Here is a 24,813-nt window from a genome sequence, read left to right as displayed (position 1 = left end):
ATAAGTCACAGGGATGTAATATACAGTATAAGTAATATAGTCAATCATACTGTAATAATTTTAGTAACAGATAGTTACTAAATTTATCATGGTGATCATTTTGTTATTTATTTGATTGTCAGATCACTATGTTGTATACCTGAAATGAACATAATATTGTATGTCAACTGTACTTTAATAAAATAAAATGTTATATGTCTAGCTAATAAAAAAAACAAATTCAACTTTATGGTAACTAGATACAGAATAAGTATAGATTTAACTTAATTTTTTGGCACATGTATGTCAATTGGTTTCCACAATTGTTTCAACACATGTTTGTTGTACATCTACTAATCAAGCTACTGTTAGAAACTAGGGATATAGTCAAGGTCCCTACCTTCTGTATTCAAATTTTAATTGGGAATTCAAATTATTCTAATTCAAATTCTAAGATGGGAAATGGATAATTAACAATATGTAAACAATATAATATGTTGTATCAAGAACTATGAAAGAAATACTCTAGGTGATAATACAGAGAGATCCATTTAGATACCATCTTAGAGGTGGCACTGAGTTGAGATAAAAGGTTTTACATGAACAAGTAATGTGAAAAAATGTGGAAAGACTAATCTAGGTTTTAAAAACAAACATACTTTAGAGATGTAGCAGATACATAAACAGTTATAGACCAATACATTTGAAAACTTAAAGAGAAAACATTCTAGAAAAATACAATTTTTTAAAGGTGACTCAAAAGGAAATATAGAAGTCGAGCAAAGAAACTTAATCAGTATTTAACAATATTTAGGGAGGGGGAGAGAGCACTAGCACAGATCATTCCAATCCTAAATTGCAGAATGAAGTTAGCAAATTATCATATGCCAATTCAGGCAAGGTCTGTATGAGAAAGAAAAATTATAGTCTTATCTCATTCATGAACTTAGATACAAAACTCTGAATAAAATATTAGTAAAATAAATCCACCAATATATGAAAAGAGATATGACATATAATCAAGTTGGTTTATACCAGAAGTGCAAGGTTAGTAGTATAATATTTAAAATGTTTTAATATAATTTACTACATTAATAGATTAAAGGAGAAAACTACCTAATCATCTTAATAGGGACAGAATGAAGCTTTACTTTATTCTTACCTCATATCATAATTACTTACCTCATATCATACATTAAAATAATCTGAGATTAATAATAATGATGATGATAATAATAATAAAATAACCTCAGAAGACATACATGTGGAAGGCTAAACTGAAAAACTTTTAAAAAGAGATAGGAAAATACCTTTATTGCCTCAGGATAGGAAAAATTTTCTATAATCAATAAAAGTACCTCAAGTTATAAAAGCAAAGATTTGACAAACAACTCATTAATAGGTACATGAAATGATGTTTGACTTTATTAACAATTAGAGAAAAATATTAATAGCCCAGAAAGGTCTATTTTACATATACCAGATTGATAAATTAACATTTTAGACTTGGTAAAAATATGTTTCAGCATTCAGGCTGCTATAACAAAATACCATTAACTGGGTGACTTATAAACAACAGTTTATTTTTCACAGTTCTGGAGGGTGGAAGTCTGAGATCAGGGTGCCAGTGTGGTTGGTTGAAGGCCCTCTTCTGGGTGTCAGAATTCTCATTGTATCCTCACCTGGTGGAACAGGCTGGGGAGCTCTCTTGGGCCTCTTTTACAAGTGCATTAATCCCACTTATGAGAGTTCTACCCTCATGACTTAAGCACCTCTCTAAGGCTCCACTTGCTATTACCATCACGTTGGGCATTAGAATTTCAATATACGAATTCTGGGCACACACAAACATTCACACCATAGAAATGTGCATCAATGGAACCCTTACATACATTGCTAGTAGAAGTATAAATTGGCACAAACAATTTGAAAGATATTTTTACACTGTCAGTCAAAGTTGAAGATGCATATATCGAATGGTTCAGCAATTCAACACCAGTATATACCTTAGAGAAACCCATGCACAGGTGCATCAAGAGAGGTGTGAAAGTATATTTGTAGCAGTATTGTTTCTAATAGGAAAAAAATTGAAACACTAATTTCCATTCATAGAGAAATGGATAAACATTCTCTAGTATAATTATGCTATAGAATATATACATTATACAGCTGTGAAAAATAAATCAAACACAGCAACACAAATCAACATGAATGTATTTCACAAACATAATATTGAATGAAAAAAGCAAGTCATGGAAGAAGAGTACAGTATGATTCCATTTATATAAAATGCAAAAAGTTGAAAAATTAAATACTATGTAGTTTATTAATACATAATGGGGTAAACTAGTTTTTTAAAGCATGGGAATTGACCTTATATCCTGAAACCTTGCTATAATTGCTTATTAGTTCCAGGAATTTTTTGTCTGTTCTTTGGGATTCTCTACATAGATAATCATGTCATCTGTAAACAAAGAACATTTTGTTACTTCCTTCCCAATCTTGTAAAATTTTATTTCATTTTTTTGTCTTATTGTGTTAGATAGAACTTCCAGTATGGTGTTGAATGGAAGTCTTTGCCTTCTTAGGAGGCAAGTTAGAAAGTTCTTAGGAGGAAAGCATCTAATTTCTCACCATTAAATTTTTTGTATGTTTTTGTAGATGCTCCTTTATCAAGTCAAGGAAGCTCCCCCTCTGTTGCTAGTTTGCTGAGAGTTTTTATCATGAGTGGGTGTTGGATGTTGTCAAATGCTTTTACTACATCTATTGATATGATTATATGCTTTTTCTTCATTAGCCTGTTTATGTGATGGATTATATTAAATGATTTTTAATGTCGAACCAGACTTGCATAACTGGAATAAATCCCATTTGGTCATGGTAAATAAATCTTTTTACACATTATTGAATTTAAAATGTCTGTAGCTTTATCTGTAATGTCTTTATCTGGTTTTGGTGTTAGAGTAATGCTGATCTCATAGAATAAGTTGGGAAGTATTGCCTCTGCTTCTATTTTCTGGAAGAGATTATAGAGTATTGACATCCTATGTTCCTTAAATGTTAGAATTCACCAGTGAACCTGTCTGGGCCTGGTGCTTTTTGTTTTGGAAGGTAATTTGTTATTTATTTATTTTATTTTATGCATATATCCCTATTCACATTATTTCTCTTTGTGTGATTTTTGGTACGTTGTATCTTTCAATTGGTCCATTTCATCTGAGTTATCAAATTTGTGGGCATAGAATTGTCCATTATTTTTTCATTTAATAAGGAGTATTCCTTTATTACTCTTTAATGTCCAGGAGATCAGTAGTGATGGCCCATTTTAATTTCCGATATTAGTAATTTGTGTCCTTTGTCTTTCTTTCTTAGCTCAACTAGAAGTTTATTGATTTTATTGATCTTTTCAAAGAACCAGCTTTTGGTTTCATTGATTCTCTCTACTGCTTTTCTGGTTTAAATTTGCTGATTTCTGCTCTAATTTTTATTATTATTTTTCTTCTGATTGATGTAGGTTTATATTCCTTTTCTATCTCTAGTTTCTCAAGGTGGAAGCTTAGATTATTGATTTTTAGTTCTTTCTTCTTTTCTAGTGTATGCATTTCATGTTGTAAACTTCCCTCTGCACACTGCTTTCAGGTCAGCTCCCAAATTTGATAAGTTGTATTTTCATTTATTTCCAAATATTTTAAAATTTCACTTGAGATTTCTTCCTTGATCCATATATTACTTAGAAGTGTGTTGTTTAATCTCCAAATATTTAGGGAAATTTCAGGTATCTTTCTGTATTGACTTCTAGCTTAATTACATTGTGATATGAGAGCATACTTTGATGATTTCTAATTTTTTAAGGAGTGCTTTGTGGCCCAGAATATGGTGCATCTTGGTGAATACTCCGTATGAGCTTGAGAAGAATGTGTATTCTGCTGTTTTAGGATGAAGTACTCTTTTTTCTTTTTCTTTTTTTTTTTTTTTTTTTTTTTTTGCGGTATGCAGGCCTCTCACTGTTGTGGTCTCTCCCGTTGTGGAGCAAAGGCTGTGGACGCGCAGGACGCGCACGCTCAGCAGCCATGGCTCATGGGCCCAGCCACTCTGCGGCATGTGGGATCTTCCCGGACTGGGGCATGAACCCGTGTCCCCTGCATTGGCAGGCTGACTCTCAACCACTGCGCCACCAGGGAAGCCCAGGATGAAGTATTCTTTAAATGTCAATTAGATCCAGTTGATTGATGGTGCTCTTCAGTTTAACTATGTCCTTACTGATTTTCTGCCTGTTGGATCTATTAACTACTTATAGAGAAGTTTTAAAGTATCCAGCTATACTAGTGGAGTTTTATATTTATATTTTCTATTTAATAATATTATATTGTATATTTGAAGTAAGAGAGTAGATCTTAAGAGTTCTTATCATTAAAAAAAATTTTTATAGCTATGTATGGTGATGGACATAACTAGACTTACTGTGGTGATCATTTTGCAATATATAAAAATGTCAAATCATTATACTATACACCTAAAGCTAATAAAATGCTATATGTCAATTATATCTCAGTATTTTAAAAAATCAGGCCAGTGACTATATGTGAGTGGGTGGAAGAGGGGGAAAGAAGAGACATACAGGAAACTTCCAAGTTACTGGCAATGTTCTGATTCTTGATATGGGTGATTATTACACAGGTGTTCATCTTGGTATTATTCTTTAAGGTGTGTGTTTTGTATCATATACTCTTGTATAACATGATTTATTATTTTGTTTTAAAAATTAGTAAATAAATGATATTTTAAAAGAAATAGAAATAAAATATGCATATGTACAGAATGTCAGATATCCATTTAACGAATATTGCCTTGGATGCCATTAAAAACATCTACGGGCTTCCCTGGTGGCACAGTGGTTGAGAGTCCTCCTGCCGATGCAGGGGACACGTGTTCGTGCCCCGGTCCAGGAAGATCCCACATGCCGTGGTGCGGCTGGGCCCATGAGCCATGGCCGCTGAGCCTGAGCGTCTGGAGCCTGTGCTCCGCAACGGGAGAGGCCACCACAGTGAGAGGCCCGCATACCGCAAAAAAAAAAAAAAAAACCGAATATTTGTTTGAGAATATGGAAACATATTCCAGGACAAAGAGCTGTAAGGGTCAAAACTTTTTCTTTGGGAACTTAAGTGAGGAATGAGGAGAAATGGGGCAGTGGTAATGTTTTAGTACTATTTGTTTTGTTTTACCCAGACTTATGTTGATAAAAATAAAAATTTTTATAAAAGATGATAAATGTCAGCACAATGCAAGATGGATAAGAAGGAGGGGGTGCATTTTATTCTTATATTTTCTATTTTTCTCTTCTTAGGACCTGGCATATCTCGATACCGATGACAGAAGATGATGTGCTAAAGGAGATTAGAGGAAATCAAGTGGCTTTTCAAGATTGCTTTACTGCAGATATTTTTTTCCTGCTGACTTTTTCTTTGTTAACAATACCTGAGATTCCTGAGTTTTTACCAATATCTTCACCACAGGGTAGTCAGTTAATGGCAGACTGGGCTACTTGTGTTCCTTCATTTGTTGTGGTGGTAGCTGATATGGAGACCTTTCAGACAAATGATTCATTCCGTACTTGGACCAGAATCAGAGTGCCTCCAAACATTCTGACTGATGATGAAAGACACAGTGTGTCTGATGTGACCCTATCACAGGATGGAATATTTTTTTTAATAAATGGTATTCTTTACTTAAAAAATTATAATGCATTCAAAGGACTGGGAAGCAATGTAAATCTTCCTGATGGTGGAATTATTGGCATTACATCAAGAAAATGGTGTTGGATCAACTATTTATTGAAGGTTAGTAAAAAGATTACATATATGTATATTATACCTGCACATTTAGGTATATTTACCATACTGTTTAATACAGTGATATATCAGAGACTATACTATGCAGCTCTTTGTAGAATTATTTTTTTAAGATTTTTTTTAAATTGATTTTTGGCTGCATCAGGTCTTAGTTGCAGCACACGGGATCTTTGCTGAGGCATGCAGGATCTTTCGTTGTGGCACATGGGTGTCTCTCTAGTTGTGGCGTGCAGGTTTTCTCTTCTCTAGTTGTGGAGGGTAGGCTCCAGGGCATGTGGACTCTGTAGTTGTGGTGCATGGGTTCCAGAGCGTGTGGGCTCTGTAGCTCATGGCACACAGGCTCTCTAGTTGAGGCATATGAGCTCAATAGTTGTGGCACATGGGCTTAGTTGCCCTGTGGCATGTGGGATCTTAGTTCCCTGACCAGGAATCAAACCCACTCCCCTGCATTGTAAGTCAGATTCTTTACCACTGGACCACCAGGGAAGTCCCTGTAGAGTTATTTATGCTTGTAAATAACTCTATCTTTCTGACCTAGCTTCTCAGAGACCTCTTTACAGAGGTGTACCACCAACTACAGAGAATAAAATGAATCTAAAATATCTTTAATAGATTTAAATAAATGGAAAAGAAAATGGAAAGCATGAGAAAAAAGGAATCTATCAAATGACAAGGCAATGAGTAAAACTAAAAGCAAGGGAGTCATTACCATAAAATTTAGGATAATTGTTATCCTGGAAAGAAAAGATGTAGTGATTGGGAGGGAGTATGTGTGATATTTGGGAGTTCTGATTATATTCTATTTTTTAATCTAGGTAGCTATTACACAGATTTCTGCTTTGTGATCAATCTTCCAGCTATTTATTTATTTATTTATACTTGGTCAATTTTCTGTATGTAGATTCTATTTCAAAAATTTTAAATATGTAAAAATAAATGTTAAAATATAACCTAGATAAAACTAACAAAAATTGAAATGTAAAATTCAATGATCACCTTAAATAGAAGATTGGATACAACAAAAATAACTAGTGCATTGAGAAGTAGATAAGAAGAAATCAAACAAAATGAAAATCTGGGAGAAATCAAGGAAAAGAGGGTAAGAGAGATGAAAGAAAGAATGGGAAAGAGAAGATTCAACATATATCTAACCAGAATTCCAAAATGAAATTTTAGCAAGAAAGAGAAAGAGCTGAGACTTTTTCAGACTTAAAGAAAGATATCAATCCTCAATCCATAAATATTAATAAATCCAAGTTGATATAGGAAAAAAGAAAACCCACTTAGACACAAAATAGTGAAATTGCAGGGTATCAAAGACTAATAAGAGATATTAAAAGCATCCAAGGAGAAAGGACAAATTATAAACAAAGTAAAGATAGTAAAACAATTAGAATCAATGGAAGTCAGAAGATAGTGAAATACTCAACTGACGTCAAGTTATTGGCAACCTAAAATTATATACATTCAATAAAACTATCCTCAAGAATAAGAATGTTTGAAACTATTTTAAGAATCAAAATCAGGAATTTTATAATATAATTAGAATAATTGAAATAAAATTGATTAGATGTGCTCAATAGCAGAATGGGTATGACATGACAAAGGAAACAGTCAATAAGACTGAAGTTATATCAATAGAAAATTTCCAATGTAAACAATAGATAAAAATTGTCAAAGTTGAACCAGGCCCCAGAGACCTGTGGGACAATACCAAAACGTCTAACATACATGACATTGGAGTCCAAGGAGGAGAGGAGAGAGGATTATGTAGAAAAAAAAAATCTGAATAAATAATGGCTAGAAACTTCTCAAATTTGGTAATAAGTATAAACTTATGGAGCCATGAAGCCCAACAGACTCCAGACAATGTAGTTGTAAAAGAAACTCATAATCAAACTACTAAAAACCAAAGGAAAAAAATGTGGAAGCAGCCAGAGAGAAGTGATACATCATATATAGGAGAACAATGATTCAAGTGATAGCTGATTTTTCCTCACAGGCCATAGATAACAGAAGGCAATGAAGCAGTATTAGTAGAGTACTGAAAGAAAGGATCATCAGCATAGAATTCTATTCCAGACAAACATGTCTTTCAGGAATTAAGGAGAAATAAAGACATTCTCAGATGAAGGAAAACTAAGAAAATCTGTTACCAGAATACCTATTCTAAAAGAAATATATGTCTAATGAAGCTTATCAGGTGGAAGGGAAATGGAGAATTTAAAACTTCAATAATGAGTAAAAAACAACTGAAATGGTAGATATACAGGTAAAAATTATTTTAGACTAAAATCATTTTAATAAAATTATTTAATTAGATTTATTAATCTAATTTAATTAGCTAAAATAAAATTCTAATCTAACAATTATTAGATTATTATTAGATTATATAATAATATTTAATCTAATAATAATAGATTGTTATTATATAATCTATTACATAGATTATTTTTATACTCTTAAGTTCCTTAAAGCTTAAGACTATAAAATTTTTGTATTTTTATACTCTTAATTTTTATACTCTTAAGTTCCTTAAAATACGTATGATATGTAATAGCAAAATTTAAAATATATAACATTTTCTGGTGAGCTTTTTAATGTATGTTGATATAATACATGATTATTACAGCATAAATGAAGAAGGATAAAAGAACCCATGGGGTAGTGAGCTTTCTTCATTACACTTGAAATGTTAAATGCATTATTATAACCCATAGAGCAACCACTAAAAAATTATACAAGATAGAGTTTTAAAAACCTCAACAGATAAATTAAAATGGAATACTAAAAAAAAATTTCTTTTCAATAACCTAAAAGAAGACAGGAAAGGGAAACACAGAGACAAAAACCAGAGGATACAAACAGAAAACAACAAAATGGTAATTAAATATAAACATGTCAATAATTTCATTAAATGTAAATGGCCAAAAAATACTAATTAAAAGGCAGAGATTGTCAAATTGGATTTTTTTTTAAAGACCAAAATATATGCTTCCCATAAGAAACCCACTTTCAATATAAGGAGACATAGTTGAATTAAAAGTAAAACATTGGAAAAGTATATACCATGCAAACACTAATTAAAGAAAATGTGAGTAGATTTATTAATATCAGACAAACTAGGAAAACAATTGGATAAAAAGGGACATTATATGATAAAAGGGTCAATTTGTCAAGAAGACATAGTAATCCTAAATGTGTATGTATCTAACAAACAAGCTTCATAGCAAATGAACCAAAATTAATTGAATGGAAAAAAGAAATAGATAAATCCACAAAATTGTTGGAAGATTTCCACAGTCCTTTTTCAGTAATAGATAAAACAAGTAGACAGGAAACAAGCAAGGATGTACAAGGATAAATAACACCAGTGGTCAGAAAACTACTGCCCATCTCAGCCAAATCAAGTCTGCTGTCTTTTGTGTAAAAAGTTTTATTGGAATATAGCCATGCTCGTTTGCTTATGTATCATCTCTGGCTGCTTTTGCCCTACAACAGCACTAATAAAAATTTGCAATAGAGTATGTGGACCAAAACTTAAATATTTACTATATAGCCCTTTCCATAAAAAGTTTGCTGACCCCTGAATTAACCAACTAGACCTAGTAGACATTTGTAAAATATACTCCACCCAACAACAGCAGAAAATATATTCTTTTCAAGTAAACATGGAATATTAGCAAAGATAGAGTATATTTTAGAACATAAGACAAATGTTAACAAATTTAAAAGAAGAGAAATCAAAGTATGTTCTCTGGTCATAACAGAATTAAACTAGAAATCAACTTTTTAAAAACAGATATGTGGAAGGTCATCAAGGATTTGAAATTTTATAAATACACATTACAATAACCATTTGGACAAACACCATTTCAAGGGGATGAAAAATAATTTTTTAAAATTTTTTGGTTTTGGCTCCATTGTGTCTTCGTTGCTGTACACAGGCTTTCTCTAGCTGTGGCAATCGGGGTCTACTCTTCATTGCGGTGCATGGGTCTCATTGTGGTGGCTTCTCTTGTTGCAGAGCATGGGCTCTAGGTGCACGGGCTTCAGTAGTTGCAGCACACAGGCTCAGTAGTTGTGGCACATGGGCCGTAGAGCACATGGGCTTCAGTAGTTGTGGCACGTAGGCTTAGTAGTTGTGGTGCACAGGTTCTAGGGCATGTGGGCTTCAGTAGCTGTGGTACATGGGCTCAGTAGTTGTGGCTTATGAGCTCTAGACTGCAGGCTCTGTAGTTGTGGTGCACAGGCTTAGTTGCTCTGCGGCATGTGGGATCTCCCCAGACCAGGGCTCAAACCCATATCCCCTGCATTGGCAGGTGGATTCTTAACCACTGCACCACCAGAGAAGTCCCCTAAAAATCATTTTAACTAAATAAAAGTAAAACATTGAAACTATATCAAAACTGATGGAAGTGAAAGAAGAAATTGACAAATCCATAATTATAGTTGAAGATAAAATAGACAATTGTATAGAAGAACTGAAAAACCAACTGAATCTCATTTATATTTATAGGATAGTCTACCCAACAACAGCAGAATATATATTCTTAGCAAGCGTTCATGGAACATTTACCAAGACAGACCATATACTGAGTCATAAATCAAACCTCAACACATTTAAAAGAATTTAAATCATATAAAGTATGTTCTCTAACTACAGTGGAATTAAACTAAGAGTCAATAACAGAAATATATCTGGAAATACCCCAATTCTTGGAAATTAAACAATGCACTTCTAAGTAATTCATGTGTTAAATAGGACATCTCAGGGAAATTAGAAAATCTTTTTTTTAATTATTTTAATTGAAGTATAGTGGATTTACAATGTTCTGTTAGTTTCAGGTGTACAGCACAGTGATTCATATATATATATATATATATATATATATACACACACATATATGTATATATATATACTCAGTTGTATATATTCAGCTATATACATATTTATTTATATGTATATATTCTTTTTCAGATTCATTTCCATTATAGGTTATTCAAAGATATTGAATATAATTCCCTGTAGATCCTTGTTGTTTTTTTTATATATAGTAGTGTGTATCTGTTAATATCAAACTCTTAATTTATCCCTCCCTGCCCACTTTCCCCTTTGATAACCATAAGTTTGTTTTCTATGCCTGTGAGTCTGTTACTGTTTTGTAAATAAGTTCATTTGTCTTATTTTTAAAGAGTCCACATATAAGCAATATCATATGATATTTCTCTTTCTCTGTCTTACCTCACTTAATATGATAATCTCTAAGTCCACCCATGTTGCTGCAAATGGAATTATTTCATTCTTTTTTAAGGTGAGTAATATTCCATTGGGTATATATGCCACATCTTCTTTATCCATTCATCTGTTGATGGAGACTTAGGTTGCTTCCATGTCTTGGCTTTAAATAGTGCTGCTATGAACACTGGGGTGCATGTACCTTTTCAAATTATAGTTTTCTCTGGATATATGCCCAGGAGTGGGATTGCTGTATCATACGGTAACTCTATTTTTAGTTTTTTAAGGAACCTCCTTACTGTCCTCCATAGTGGTTGTACCAATTTACATCCCCACCAACAGTGCAGGAGGTTTCCATTTTCTCCACATGCTCTCCAGCATTTATTATTTGTAGACATTTTAATGATGGCCATTCTGACTGGAGTGTTTGATTTACATTTGATTTTCATGTGCCTGTTGGCCATCTCTATATCTTCTTTGGAGAAATGTCTATTTGTGTCTTCTGCCAATTTTTTGGTTGGTTTTTTTTTTATTGAGTTGTATGAGCTATTTTTATATTTTGCAGACAAATCCCTTGTCAGTCAGATTGTTTGCAAATATTTTCTCCTATTTAATAGGTTGTCTTTTTGTTTTGTTTATGGTTTCCTTTCCTGTGCAAAAGCTTTTACATTTAATTAGGTTCCACTTGTTTATTTTTGCTTTTATTTCCATTACTCTAGGAGATAGACCCCAAATAATATTCCTGTGATTTATCTTAAAGAGTGTTCTCCCTATGTTTTCCTCTAGGAGTTTTATAGTATCTGCTCTTACATTTAGGTCTTTAATCTATTTTGAGTTTGTTTTTGTGTATGGTGTTAGGGAGTGTTCTAATTTCATTCTTTTACATGTAGCTGTCCAGTTTTCCCAGCACCACTTATTGAAGAGACTATCTTTTCTCCATTGTATATTCTTGAATCTTTTGTAGTGGATTAATTGACCATAAGTGTCTGCGTTTATTTCTGGGCTTTCTATGCTGTTCCATTGATCTATGTGTCTGTTTTCTGCCAGTACAATACTGTTCTTATCACTGTAGCTTTGTAGTATAGTCTGAAGTCAGGGAACCTGATTCCTATAGCTCTGTTCTTTCTCAATATTGTTTTGGTTTTGGGGGGTCTTTTGTGTTTCCATAGAAGTTTTAAAATTTTTTGTTCTAATTCTGTGAAAAATGCCATTGGTAATTTGATAGGCATTGCATAGAATCTGTAGATTGCCTTGCATAGTATTGTCATTTTAACAACATTAATTCTTCCACTCCAAGCACATGTTATATATTTCCATTTATTTGTGTCCTCTTTAATGTCTTTCATCAGTGTCTTTTTTTAAAAATCTTTATTGGAGTAAAATTGCTTTACAATGGTGTGTTAGTTTCTGCTTTATAACAAAGTGAATCAGCTATACATATATCCCCATATCTCCTCCCTCTTGTGTGTCCCTCCCATCCTCCCTATCCCACCCTTCTAGCTGGTCAGAAAGCACCAAGCTGATCTCCCTGTGCTATGTGGCTGCTTCCCACTAACTATCTATTTTACATTTGGTAGTATATATAAGTCCATGTGACTCTCTCACTTCGTCCCAGCTTACCCATCCCCCTCTCCATGTCCTCAAGTCCATTCTCTACGTCTGGGCCTTTATTCCTGTTCTGCTCTGATGTTCTTCAGAACCTTTTTTTTTTTTTAGATTCCATATATATGTGTTAGCATACGGTATTTGTTTTTCTCTCTCTGACTTACTTCACCATGTATGACAATCTCTAGATCCATCCACCTCACTACAAATAACTCAATTTCCTTTCTTTTTATGGCTGAGTAATATTCCATTGTATATATGGGCCACATCTTCTTTATCCGTTCATCTGTCGGTGGACACTTACGTTGCTTCTATGTTCTGGCTGTTGTAAATAGAGCTGCAATGAACACTGTGGTACATGACTCTTTTTCAATTATGGTGTTCTCAGGATACATGCCCAGTAGTGGGATTGCTGGGTGGTATGGTAATTCTATTTTTATTATCCTAAGGAACCTCCACACTGTTCTCCATAGTGGCTGTATAAATTTACATTCCCACCAACATTGCAAGAGGGTTCCCTTTTCTCCACACCCTCTCCAGCATTTACTGTTTGTAGATTTTTTGATGATAGCCATTCTGACTGGTGTGAGGTGATACCTCATGTTAGTTTTGATTTGCATTTCTCTAATGATTAATGATGTTGAGCATCCTTTCATGTGTTTGTTGGCAATCTGTATATCTTCTTTGGAGAAATGTCTGCTTAGGTCTTCTGCCCATTTTTGGTTTGGGTAGTTTGTTTTTTTGATATTGAGCTGCATGAGCTGCTTGTAAATTTGGGGCATTAATCCTTTGTCAGTGGCTTCATTTGCAAATATTTTCTCCCATCCTGAGGGTTGTCTTTTCATCTTTTTTATGGTTTCCTTTTCCTTTGCTGTGCAAAAGCTTTTAAGTTTCATTAGGTCCCATTTGTTTATTTTTGTTTTTATTTCCATTTCTCTAGGAGGTGAATCAAACAGGATTTTTCTGTGATTTATGTCATAGAGTGTTCTGCGTATGTTTTCCTCTAACAGTTTGATAGTTTCTAGCCTTACATTTAGGTCTTTAACCCATTTTGAGTTTATATTTGTGTATGGTGTTAAGGAGTGTTCTAATTTCATTCTTTCACATGTAGCTGTCCAGTTTTACCAGCACCACTCATTGAAGAGGTTGTCTTTTATCCATTGTATATTCTTGCCTCCTTTATCAAAAATAAGTTGACCATATGAGCATGGGTTTATCTCCGGGCTTTCTATTCTATTCCATTGATCTATATTTCTGTTTTTCTGCCAGTACCATACTGTCTTGATTACTGTAGCTTTGTAGTATAGTCTAAAGTCTGGGAGCCTAATTCCTACAGCTCTGTGTTTCTTTCTTAAGATTCCTTTGGCTCTTCAGGGTCTTTCATGTTTACATACAAATTGTGAAATTTTTTGTCTTCGTTCTGTGAAAAATGCCATTGGTAGTTTGATAGGGATTGTATTGAATCTGTAGAATGCTTTGGGTAGTATTGTCACTTTTACAGTGTTGATGTTTCCAATCCAAGAACATGGTATATCTCTCCATATGTTTGTATCATCTTGAATTTCTTTCATCAGTGTCTTATAGTTTTCTGCATACAGGTCTTTTGTCTCCTTAGGTAGGTTTATTCCTAGGTGTTAAATTCTTTTTGTTGCAGTGGTAAATGGGAGAGTTTCCTTAATTTCTCTTTCAGATTTTTCATTGTTAGTGTATAGGAATGCAAGAGAGTTCTGTGCATTAATTTTGTATCCTGCTACTTTACCAAATTCATTGTTTAGCTCTAGTAGTTTACAGATAGCATCTTTAAGATTCTCTATGTGTAGTATCATGTCATCTGCAAGCAGTGACAGCGTTACTTCTTCTTTTCCGATTTGGATAACTTTTATTTCTTTTTCTTCTCTAATTGCTGTGGCTAAAACTTCCAAAACTATGTTGAATAATATTAGTGAGAGTGGACAACCTTGTCTTGTTCCTGATCTTAGAGGAAATGGTTTCAGGTTTCACCACTGAGAACGATTTTGGTTTTGTGTTTTTCATATATGGCCTTTATTATGTTGAGGTAGGTTCCCTCTATGCCTACTTTCTGGAGGGTTTTTATCATAAATGGGTGTTGAATTTTGTTGAAGGATTTTTCTGCATCTATTGAGATGATCATGTAGTTTTTCTCCTTCAATTTGTTAATACGGTGTGTCCCATTTTTGATTTGTGTATATGGAAGAATCCTTGCATTCCTGGGGTAAACCCCACTTGATCATGGTGTATGATCCTTTTAATGCGCTGTTGGATTCTGTTTGCTAGTATTTTGTTGAGGATTTTGCATTTATGTTCATCAGTGATATTAGCCTGTAATTTTCATTTTTTGTGATATCTTTTTCTGTTTTTGGTATCAGGGTGATGGTGGCCTCATCGAATGAGTTTGGAAGAGTTCCTTCCTCTGCTATATTTTGGAAGAGTTTGAGAAGGATAGGTGTTAGCTCTTCTCAAAATGTTTGATAGAATTCGCCTGCGAAGCCATCTGGTCCTGGGCTTGTGTTTGTTTGAAGATTTTTAATCACAGTCTCAATTTCAGTGCTTATGATTGGTCTGCTTATAATTTCTATTTCTTCCCGGTTCAGTCTCGGAAGGTTGTGCTTTTCTAATAATTTGTCGGTTTCTTCCAGGTTGTCCATTTTATTGGCATATAGCTGCTTGTAGTAATCTCTCGTGATCCTTTGTATTTCTGCAGTGTCACTTGTTACTTCTCCTTTTTCATTTCTAATTCTATTGATTTGAGTCTTCTCCCTTTTTTTCTTGATGAGTCTAGCTAATGGTTTATCAATTTTGTTTATCTTCTATGTTTTTAGTTTTATTGATCTTTGCTATCATTCCCTTCATTTCTTTTTCATTTTTTTCTGATCTGATCTTTATGATTTCTTTCCTTCGGCTAACTTTGGGGTTTTTTTTGTTCTTCTTTCTCTAATTGCTTTAGGTGTATGGTTACATTGTTTATTTGAGATGTTTCTTGTTTCTTGAGGTAAGATTGTATTGTTATAAACTTCCATCTTAGAATTGCTTTTGCTTCATCCCATAAGTTTTAGGTCATCTTGTTTTCATTGTCATTTGTTTCTAGGTATTTTTTGATTTCCTCTTTGATTTCTTCAGTGACCTCTCAGTTATTGAGTAGTGTATTTTTTAGCCTCCATATGTTTCTATTTTTTTAAGATTTCTTTCCAGTAATTGATAGCTACTTTCATAGCGTTGTGGTAGGAAAAGATACTTGATACAATTTCAATTTTCTTAAATTTACTGAGGCTTGATTTGTGACCCAAGATATGATCTATCCTGGAGAATGTTCCATGAGCACTTGAGAAAAATGTGTATTCTGTTGTTTTTGGATGGAATGTCCTATAAATATCAGTTAAGTCCATCTTGTTTAATGTATCATTTAAAGCTTGTCTTTCCTTATTTATTTTCATTTTGGATGATCTATCCATTGGTGAAAGTGGGGTGTTAAAGTCCCCTACTATGATTCTGTTACTGTTGATTTCCCCTTTAATGGCTGTTAACATTTGCCTTATGTATTGAGGTGCTCCTATGTTGGGTGCATAAATATTTACAATTGTTATATCTTTTTCTTGGATTGATCCCTTGATCATTGTGTAGTGTCCTTCTTTGTGTCTTGTAATAGTCTTTATTTTAAAGTCTATTTTGTCTAATATGAGAATTGCTACTCCACCTTTGTTTTGATTTCCATTTGCATGGAATAACTTTTCCCATCCCCTCACATTCCATCTGTATGTGTCCCTATGTCTGAAGTGGGTCTCTTGTAGACAGCATATATATGGGTCTTGTTTTTGTATCATTTCAGCCAGTCAATGTCTTTTGGTGGGAACACTTAATCCATTTACATTTAAGGTAGATATCAATATGTACATTCCTATTACCATTTTCTTAATTGTTTTGGGTTTATTATTGTAGGTCTTTTCCTTCTCTTGTGTTTCCTGCCTAGAGAATTTCCTTTAGCATTTGTTGTAAAGCTGGTTTGGTGGTGCTGAAATCTCTTAGCTTTTGCTTGTCTGTAAAGGTTTTAATTTCTCCAGCAAATCTGCATGAGATCCTTGCTGGGTAGAGTAATCTTGGTTGAAGGGTTTCCCTTTCATCACTTTAAATATGTCCTGCCACTCCCTTGTGGCTTTCAGACTTCCTGCTGAAAGATCAGCTGTTAATCTTATGGGGATTCCCTTGTATGTTATTTGGTTTTTTTCCCTTACTGCTTTTCATATTTTTTCTTTGTATTTAATTTTTGATAGTTTGATTAATGTGTCTTGGCGTGTTTCTCCTTGGATTTCTCCTCTGTGGGACTCTGTGTGCTTCCTGTACTTGATTGATTATTTCTGTTCCCAAATAAGGGAAATTTTCAACTATAATCTCTTCAAATATTTTCTCAGTCCTTTTCTTTTTCTCTTCTTCTTCTGGGAACCCTATAATTCGAATATTGGTGTGTTTAATGTTGTCCCAGGGGTCTCTAAGACTGTCCTCAATTCTTCTCATTCTTTTTTCTTTATTCTGCTCTGCTGTAGTTATTTCCACTATTTTATCTTCCAGGTCACTTATCCATTCTTCTGCCTCCATTATTCTGCTATTGATTCCTTCTAAAGAATTTTTTATTTCATTTATTGTGTTGTTCATCATTGTTTGTTTGCTCTTTAGTTCCTCTAGATCCTTGTTAAACGTTTCTTGTATTTTCTCCATTCTATTTCCAAGATTTTGGATCATCATTACTATCATTACTCTGAATTCTTTTTCAGGTAGACTGCCTAGTTCCTCTTCATTTGTTTGGTCTGGTGGGTTTTTATGTTGCTCCTTCATCTGCTGTGTGTATCTCTGTCTTCTCATTTTGCTTAACTTACTGTATTTGGGGTCTCCTTTTCACAGGCTGCAGGTTTGTAGTTCCCATTGTTTTTGGTGTCTGCCCCCAGTGGCTAAGGTTGGTTCAGTTCAGTTGTGTAGGCTTCCTAGTGGAGGGGACTAGTGCCTGTGTTCTGGTGGATGAGGCTGGATCTTGTTTTTCTGGTGTGCAGGACCACGTCTGGTGGTGTGATTTGGGGTGTCTGTGACATTATTATGATTTAAAGCAACCTCTCTGCTAATGGGTGGGGTTGTGTTCCTGTCTTGCTAGTTGTTTGGCATAGGTTTTCTGGTACTGTAGCTTGCTGGTCGTTGAGTTTAACTGGCTCTTAGCATTGAGATGGAGATCTCTGGGAGAGTTTTTGCCATTTGATATTACGTGGAGCTGGGAGGTCTCTGGTTGACCAAGGTCCTGAGCTCAGCTCTCCCACCTCAGAGACATAGGCCTGATACTGGCCAGAGCATCAAGACCCTGTCAACCACATGGCTTTTGGGAAATCTGAGGTCTTCTGCCAGCGTTCAGTAGGTGTTCTGTAGGAGTTGTTCCACATGTCAATGTATTTCTGATGTATTTGTGGGTGGAAGGTGATCTCCTCGTCTTACTCCTCCACCATCTCGAAGGTCTCTTCATCGGTGTCTTTAGATATTCTTTTAACTGAATGAAAGTGAGGATATTATGGAGTTCTGCTAAAGCAGTGCCTAAAATGGAATTGATAGGATTAAGTGCTTATATTAGAATCTTCCACTTCTGCACAAGATAGAATAAAAAATAGATAAAAAATAGGATATATATATATATATATATATATATATATATATATATGTTCCAGCATGAAACAACAGCAGAAAATAGTATGAAACCATGCTTTATATATTCAAAAACATTGGAAATCAAGATAAGCCCTGCAATTGCCCCTGCTTAATGTCTTGAGAAAGTTCCCAGACCAGGGAATGGTGACATAGGAGACTGAGACAGAGTCCAGCAGATTCACTTAGTTGAGGAAGTGGAACTTATAATCAAGGGAGGGAAGGTGGCTGGAGCTTGCAAAGCAGAATAGCAATGATAAGAGAGCTGCACACAGAATTCTAGAGATTTTCCAAGGACTCCCCTCATGTATTCAGCAGTGTATCAATCAGTCTATATTTGTGGGGAAACTATCCAATCCTGGGGAAAAAACTGAATGAAAGGACTAGGGAATTGAATTATAACTCACACAGGGATGGGAACAGTACCTGTTCTAACCAGCCAGACTGAAAACACACATAACAATTCATGGGGGATTGAGTAGAGTGCTCCTAAGTGTCTTGCCTCACTACTGAGAATAATTATCACTAGACAAAGTGCTTCTCTGGTCCCATCTAACAAATTTTAAACAAAAAACCCCAAAAGTATCCAGCTGTTTTAAAGTAATTTAAGACATCTCAGAACAAAACTCAAGAATATTTTAAAAAAATATTCAGCACCCAACAAGGTAATAGTCACAATTTCTGTCATTCAATCAAAAATACCAAGCATACAAAGAACAAGAAAATATGATCCATATTGAAGAGAAAAATTAGCTTATCAAAATTGAACCCAAACTGACACAGATGTTAGAATTAGCAGACAAAGATATTAAAAGAGATACCTGTGTTTCACATATTCAAAAGCTAGAGAGGAGAAAAGCATGTAAAGTAGAGATAGGAAGATATTTTATATTTAAGAAAATACCCAAATCAAACTTTGAGAGATGAAAACTTCTATGACTGAGATTTTTAAAAAGGACATTGGATGTGATTACCAGCAGGCATTATAGAAGAAAGGATTAGTGAACATCAAAACAGCAGTAGAAATTATTCAAAATGATATACAGAGAATACGAGACCAAAAATAAATAAATAAAATAAAAAGAACCTCACAGTGATTGTGAAACTTCTTTCAGCCTAACATGGATGTACTTGGAATTCTTGAAGGAGGAAGGAGGCACAAAAATATTTTTTGAAAAATTAATGGCCAGAATGATCCAAATTTGATTAAAGCTGAAACCTAAAGATCTAAAATGCTCAGTGAACCCCAAGCATGTGAAATATGAAGAAAACTATACCAAGACACATAATCAAATTGCTCAGAGCTAATGATAAAGAGAAAAATCTTAAAAGCAGTCAGAAGAATAAAATATTTTACATACAAAGGAACAAAGATAAGTATGACATCAAATTTCTCATTGGAAACAATGCCAGTGAAAAGACAGTGGAGCAACCTCTTTCAAATATAGAATTCTAAAGCCATGAAAATATCTTTCAAAAATGAAGTGAAAATACTTTTTCAGATGTACTAAAGTTGGGCTAATTCATCATTAGCACACCCACAAAGAAGAAATGTGCTAAAGCAAGCCCTTTGAGTGGAAGGAAAATGATACCAGATGGAACTATGGACCTACACAAAGAAGTGAAAATCACCACAAATGGTATCTACAAGATTACATTTATAATATTTCTTATTATTATTTAAATCCCTTTAAAAGATAAGTGTTTAAACAAAAATAGTAACAATGTAGTTTAGAGTTTATAACGCATATAAAAATAAAATGTATGAAAAAGACAAGAGGGGAGAAGTGGAAATACACTTTTGCAATATTTTTATACTGTATTTGAAGTGGTATAATATCACTTAACGATCTGTGGGAAGTTAAAGATGTACACATTTTTCGACTTCCCTGGTGGCGCAGTGGTTGGGAGTCCGCCTGCCAGTGCAGGGGACACGGGTTCATGCCCCGGTCCGGGAAGATCCCACATGCCACGGAGCAGCTGGGCCTGTGAGCCATGGCCGCTGAGCCTGCGCATCCAAAGCCTGTGCTCCGCAATGAGAGAGGCCACAGCAGTAAGAGGCCCACGTACCACAAAAAAAAAAAAAAAGATGTACACATTTTAAAAATATTTATTTACTTATTAGTTTGTTTGTTTATTTGGCTGCACTGGGTCTTAGTTGCTACATGCAGGATCCTCATTGCCGCATTCGGGATCTTTAGTTGCAGTGTCCAGGATATTTAATTGTGGCATATAGGATCTTTAGCTGTGGCATGTGGGATCTTTTAGTTGTGGTATGTGGGATCTTTAATTGTGGCATGTGTGATCTTCAGTTGCAGCATGCAAACTCTTACTTGCAGTACGTGGGATCTAGTTCCCTGACCAGGGATCAAACATGGGTCCCCTGCATTAGGAGCATGGAGTCTTAGCCACTTTACCACCAGGGAAGTCCCTAGAGATGTATATTATCAGCACTACAGTGACCAATAAAATGACAAAATTAAAAATTATGCTATGTGATCATAAAAAACATTCAGTTAATCTTAAACAAGAGGTAAAAGAATAAAAATAAAAGCTGGGACAGGTAGAAAACAAAAAAGATAATAGAGTTAAACCTAACCATATAAATAATCAATTAAATGGAAATGATCCAGGGACTTCCCTGATGGTCCAGTGGCTAAGACGCCATCCTCCCAATGCAGGGGGCCTGGGTTTGATCCCTGGTCAGGGAACTAGATCCCACATGCTGTAAATAAGAGTTTGCATGCTGCAACTAAAAATCCTGCATGTCACAATGAGCATACTGCACACAGCAATGATGATCCCACATGCTGCAACTAAGACCCAACACAGACAAATAAATAAATAAATATTTTTAAAATAAATAAGTGTAAATGATCCAAACATTATAATTAAAAGTCAGAGATTATCAGATCAAAAAGATCAAGACCCAACTATATGGTGCCTACGAGAAACATACTTTATATATGAAGGCAAAACTAGCATAAAATAAAAAGGTGGGAGTAGCTTCAAGATGGTCGAAGAGTAACATGTGGAGATCACCTTCCTCCCTACAAATACGTCAGAAATACATCTACATATGGAATAACTCCTACAGAACACCTACTGAATGCTGGCAGAAGACCTCAGACCTCCCAAAAAGCAATAAACTCCCCACATACATGGGTAGGGCAAAAGAAAAAACAGAGACAAAAGAATAGAGACGGGACCTGCACCAGTGGGAAGGAGCTGTTAAGGAGGAAAGGTTTCCACACACTAGTAAGCGCCTTCGCTGGCAGAAACACTGGTGGTGGGGGGGAAGCTTGAGAGCCACAGAGGAGAGTGCAGCAACAGGGGTGCAGAAGGCAAAGTGGAGAGATTCCTGCACAAAGGATCAGTGCTGACCAGCACTCACCAGCCCAAGAGGCTTGTCTACTCAACTGCTAGGTCGTGTGGAGGCTGAGAGCTCAGGCTCCGGCTTCAGGGGTCAGATCCCAGGGAGAAGACTGGGGTTGGCTGCGTGAACACAGCCTGAAAGGGGCTAGTGCACCGCAGCTAGCTGGGAGGGAGTCCTGGAAAAAGTCTGGAACTACTGAAGAGGCAAGAGACATTTTTTGACTATTTGTTTTGTGGTGCATGAGGAGAGGGGATTAAGAGCACTGCCTAAACGAGCTCCAGAGATGGGCACAAGCTGTGGCTATCAGGGCGGACCCCAGAGATGGGCATGAGATGCTAAGGCTGCTACTGCAGCCACCAAGAAGCCTGTGTGCAAGCACAGGTCACAGCCCACACCTCCCCTCCCACGAGCCTGTGCAGCCCACCTCTGCCAGGGTCCCATGAGCCAGGGACAACTTCCCCAGGAGAACACACTGCGCACCTCAGGAAGTTGCAACGTCACACCAGCCTCTGCCACCGCAGGCTCACCCCACATTCTGTACCCCTCCCTCCCCTTGACCTAAGTGAGCCAGAGCCCCCTAATCAGCTGCTCCTTTAACCCCGTCCTGTCTGAGCGGGAACAGACACCCTCAGGCGACCTACACGCAGAGATAGGGCCAAATCCACAGCTGAAACCCAGGAGCCGTGCAAACAAAGAAGAGAAAGGCAAATTTCTCCCAGAAGCCTCAGGAGCAGCAGATTAAATCTCCACAATCAACTTGATGTACCCTGCATCTGCAGAATACCTGAATAGACAACGAATCTTCGCAAATTGAGGTGATGGACTTTGGGAGCAATGATATATATATTGTTTTCCTTTGTCTCTTTTTGTGAGTGTGTATGTGTATACTTCTGTGTACGATTCTGTCTGTACAGCTTTGCTTTTACCATTTGTCCTAGGGATCTGTCTGTCCATTTTTGTTGTTGTTTTTCTTTTAGTATAGTTTTTAGTGCTTGTTATCATTGGTGGATTTGTTTTTTGGTTTGGTACCTCTCTTCTTTCTTTCTTTTTTAAAAATTTAAAATTTTTTTTACTTTTAATTATTTTTTATTTTAATAACTTTATTTTATTTTTTCTTTCTTTTTTTCTCCCTTTTATTCTGAGCCATGTGAATGACAGGGTCTTGGTGCTCTGGCCGGGCATCAGGCCTCTGCCTCTAAGGTGGGAGAGCCGAGTTCAGGACATTGGACCATCAGAGACCTCCCAGCTCCATGTAATATCAAACAGTGAAAATCTCCCAGAGATCTCCATCTAAACGCCAAGACCCAGCTCCATTCAACAACCAGCAAGCTACAGTGCTGGACACCCTATGCCAAACAACTAGCAACACAGGAACACAACCCCACCCATTAGGACAGAGGCTGCCTAAAATCATAATAAGGTCACAGACACCCCAAAACACTCCACTGGATGTGGACCTGCCCACCAGAAAAACAAGATCCAGCCTCATCCACCAGAACACAGGCACTAGTCCCCTCCACCAGGAAGCATACACAACCCACTGAAACAACCTTAGTCACTGGAGACAGACACCAAAAACAATGGGAACTATGAACCTGCAGCCTGTGAAAAGGGGACCCCCAAACACAGTAAGTTAAGAAAAATGAGAAGACAGAGAAACACAAAGCAGATGAAGGAACAAGGTAAAAACCCACCAGACCAAACATATGAAGAGGAAATAGGCAGTCTACCTGGAAAAGAATTCAGAATAATGATAGTAATGATGACCTACAATCTTGGAAATAGAATGGAGAAAATACAAGAAACGTTTAACAAGGACCTAGAGCAACTAAAGAGCAAACAAACAATGATGTCAAACACAATAAATGAAAATTAAAATTCTCTAGAAGGAAGCAATAACAGAATAACTGAGGCAGAAGAACGGAAAAGTGACCTGGAAGATACAATAGTGGCAATAACTACTGCAGAGCAGAATAAAGAAAAAAGAATGAAAAGAATTGAGGGATAATCTCAGAGACCTCTGGGACAACATTAAACACACCAAGATTCGAATTATAGGGGTCCCAGAAGAAGAAGAGAGAAAAAAATGGTATGAGAAAATATTTGAAAAGATTATGGTTGAAAATTTCCCTCATATGGGAAAGGAAATAGTCAATCAAGTCCAGGAAGTGCACAGAGCCCCATACAGGAGAAATCCAAGGAGAAACACGCCAAGGCATATTAATCAAACTATCAAAACTTAAATACAAAGAAACAATATTAAAAGCAGCAAGGGAAAAACAACAAATAACATACAAGGGAATCCTCATAAGGTTAACCGCTGATCTTTCAGCAGGAACTCTGAAAGCCACAAGGGAGTGGCAGGACATATTTAAAGTGATGAAAGGGAAAACCTACGACCAAGATTACTCTACCCAGCAAGGATCTCACTCAGATTCGACAGGAAATTAAAACCTTTACAGACAAGCAAAAGCTAAGAGATTTCAGCACCACCAAACCAGCTTTACAACAAATGCTAAAGGAAATTCTCTAGGCAGGAAACGCAAGAGAAAGAAAAGACCTACAATAACAAACCCAAAACAATTAAGAAAATGGTAATAGGAACATACATATCGATAATTACCTTAAATATAAATGATTAAATGCTCCAACCAAAAGACATAGACTGGCTGAATGGTTACAAAAACAAGACCCGTATATATGCTGTCTACAAGAGACCCACTTCAGACCTAGGGACACATACAGACTGAAAGTGAGGGAAATGGAAAACGATGTTCCATGCAAATGGAAACCAAAAGAAATTTGGAGTAACAATTCTCATATCAGACAAAATAGACTTTAAAATAAAGATCATTACAAGAGACAAGGAAGGACACTATATAATGATTAAGGGATCAATCCAAGAAGAAGATATAACAATTGTAAATATTTATGCACCCAACATAGGAGCACCTCAATACATAAGGCAAATACTAACAGCCATAAAAGGGGAAATCGACAGTAACAGAATCATAGTAGGGGACTTTAACACCCCACTTTCACCAATGGATAGATCATCCAAAATGAAAATAAAT

The 24,813-nt window shown here is 35.6% G+C and overlaps 1 protein-coding gene across 1 annotated transcript in view; it reads left to right on the top strand.

The window, feature by feature from the left end:
- Positions 1 to 24,813, top strand: part of CATSPERE (catsper channel auxiliary subunit epsilon) — a 243,606-nt gene that overhangs the window by 94,730 nt on the left and 124,063 nt on the right. The window contains exon 9 of the mRNA XM_027122413.1: positions 5,324 to 5,816. Within this exon, the coding sequence (XP_026978214.1) occupies positions 5,324 to 5,816 (493 nt within the window). The remainder of the gene's footprint in view (positions 1 to 5,323; positions 5,817 to 24,813) is intronic.

Source organism: Aethalodelphis obliquidens, unplaced genomic scaffold, assembly GCF_003676395.1.
Source record: "Aethalodelphis obliquidens isolate GAN/ISIS:26980383/991018 unplaced genomic scaffold, ASM367639v1 scaffold24, whole genome shotgun sequence".
Lineage (NCBI taxonomy): Eukaryota > Metazoa > Chordata > Mammalia > Artiodactyla > Delphinidae > Aethalodelphis > Aethalodelphis obliquidens.
Note: the sequence above shows the minus strand (reverse complement) of the source record. Positions and strands in the feature narration are given on the sequence as shown.